Source organism: Poecilia latipinna, unplaced genomic scaffold (assembly GCF_001443285.1).
Source record: "Poecilia latipinna isolate Pla-1442-1.1 unplaced genomic scaffold, P_latipinna-1.0 Scaffold1424, whole genome shotgun sequence".
In the NCBI taxonomy this organism is placed as follows: Eukaryota; Metazoa; Chordata; class Actinopteri; order Cyprinodontiformes; family Poeciliidae; genus Poecilia; species Poecilia latipinna.
In genome coordinates, this window is record NW_015114040.1 from 142,490 (window position 1) to 144,785 (window position 2,296).

Genomic DNA, 2,296 nt, shown 5'->3' on the forward strand with positions numbered 1-2,296 from the left:
TAGATTACTACGGAGGCCCCTGAGGATCAAAGTGATGTTTTTCTTTCTTCCTTCCATCACAATAAGTTTGCAAATACCCTCTGATCTGATTTTTCACACTGATAACTAATGAATAATCACTAAATAAAAATTGCACATAATTTCTAAAGACCTTCAGTGAAAACGTCTTAATTTATTTTTAATTAACTGGTTCAGAAAACCGGAACTTAAGACTGTAACTGGGTTATTAATGCTTGTCTTGGTAAAACCCGTAGGTAGGATATTAACCAGCAGCAGGTCCTTTACTAACCAGTCAAACCATCAACACCGACTACAGCTGCCAGCAGATGGCGCTGCTACTCCGTGAAAATGGATCAGAATAGTTCACCATGTTTCTCTTTCAGAAGATTTCTGTCCCCATCTGTTTTTCAGTCCATGTTTAATCTGTTTTTACTCCACCATTTTTCAAATCTGTTTGTTTATATCTTAAATAAAATGATATACAGCTTCACAAAACTCACAAATGAGATACTAACATTTAAAAAAAGTCTAAGAAAGACCTTATAAGGTAGCAGGAAGACTTTCAGTGTTCCAGGTGCTGCATAAACTGACTAGAAAATAATTGAATAATAACAGTAATCCTGTTTGTTCCTTATGGAGCCCTGTAAATTATAACACCTGAATATTCGTATTGATTAGTGTCTCCTTCATGAGGAAGAAATGTCAGCCTATTTTTATGATCTTTTTATTCAAAGATCATTAAAATAACTTCCAGATCAAAGATCCCGTGTGTCTGTTTAAAATAAGAAATTCTGAATTAAATTATTTTCCCTTGTTTATGTGAAACCCAAAGTTTGGATCACAAATCACAGAAAATGTTTTATTTAATTACCCAAACAGTCATATTTGTTCCTGATAATAATGTAACTTTATGCTATAAAGAACATTTTGCTTTGAGCAGCAAGACATGCAGCTTAAATGATTCATTTTCAGATGAATCCTAACCATGAAGGCAGACATTTCCTGGTTTCCATGGAAACCTGGTGTTTCATATGAAACCACTTAAAGTGTTGATTCAGCTCATTTTATGTTGGGGAGAAAATAATTTAATGTCATTTGTTTGTCTCTCAGCTGGTATTCTGGAAACTGTAACCCACGGTAACGCATAAAAGCTGTTTTTATAGACAGTTCATACTTTGATGTGACCTGGACTCAGGAATCTTCCTTCAAGACTTTTTATTCAGGCAGGCGTTGAATGCCTAAAACGTGTCACTTCCTGTCTTATCCACCTTGTTTTAGACCTGTTTTCTTTTATATGTTGTTCTTTTGGGGAACAACATAATATCCTTGATGAGTGAAGAGCTGTAGAAATAACCACCTGCACTACCTTCACCAGGCTCCAGGGGGCATCACAACTCCCCAGGTCTACGCTCAGATGCTAGCACTGTATCTACTCAACAATGACATGTAAGTAAAGCAAAATGGCCGCTGTGCAAGCATCACCTTTTGACTGGTGATGTTGGGATTTACCCCCGCTGACTAATGGGCGTGTAAATTAGACTGTTTCCATGGCGACCTGCTGTCTCCATGTAGAGAGAATCAGGTCCAAATCAGAATATTCCTGACACCAAACCTTTAGCATCTGGATTGCAGCGTTGCCAATCAAACAGTGGGGCTTCCTGTGTTTCCTGCTCCACTTCCTGTTGACTGAGTCCTGTTGTTTCTGGCCTCTAGGAACAACGCCCGCTATCTGTGGAAGAGGATTCCTCAGGCCATAAAATCAGTAAGTTTGCCCAAATGTCTGTTGGACCAGGTTCTGGTCAGAGTTCTGCTGGACCTGTCGCAATACTCAGGACACTGGTTCATTTCCAACTCCTGCTAAACCAGTGCCAACTCCTGCTAACTAGTGACAACTCCTGCTAAACAAGTAATAACTCCTGCTAACCAGTGCTACTGCAGCTGCAGTAATCTGTTATAAACAAACAGATTGACACATTAGAAACAATATCGTACGAATTGCTACAAATAATCAGTAAATCCTGAATGTGAAGATATGAAACTTAAGCAGGAAAAATAAATTAAAATCTTCCTGCTTAAAATGTGTTTTTGAATATCTGCACTAAATTTTACTTGGTGCATAAATATTGACATTTGTGGCTCGTGTTGTCCCCGGTGACGTGCCACCCTGGGCAGAGAGCCATATTAGGAAAAGCCACTGAACTGGATTACCGTAAAGCAGGGGTCCCCAAACTTTATCCTGTGAGGGCCACATAACTTTTCCCTTCTCTGGTGGCGGGCCGGACATTGTTGACTGGGG

At 39.2% G+C, this 2,296-nt stretch overlaps 1 protein-coding gene across 2 annotated transcripts in view; it reads left to right on the forward strand.

Moving 5' to 3' along the window:
* cops8 (COP9 signalosome subunit 8) overlaps positions 1-2,296 on the forward strand; it is a 21,778-nt gene that overhangs the window by 4,254 nt on the left and 15,228 nt on the right. For both annotated transcript variants that reach the window (XM_015056976.1, XM_015056974.1), the window contains exons 2-3: positions 1,376-1,446; positions 1,714-1,762. In XM_015056976.1, the coding sequence (XP_014912462.1) occupies positions 1,376-1,446; positions 1,714-1,762 (120 nt within the window). The remainder of the gene's footprint in view (positions 1-1,375; positions 1,447-1,713; positions 1,763-2,296) is intronic.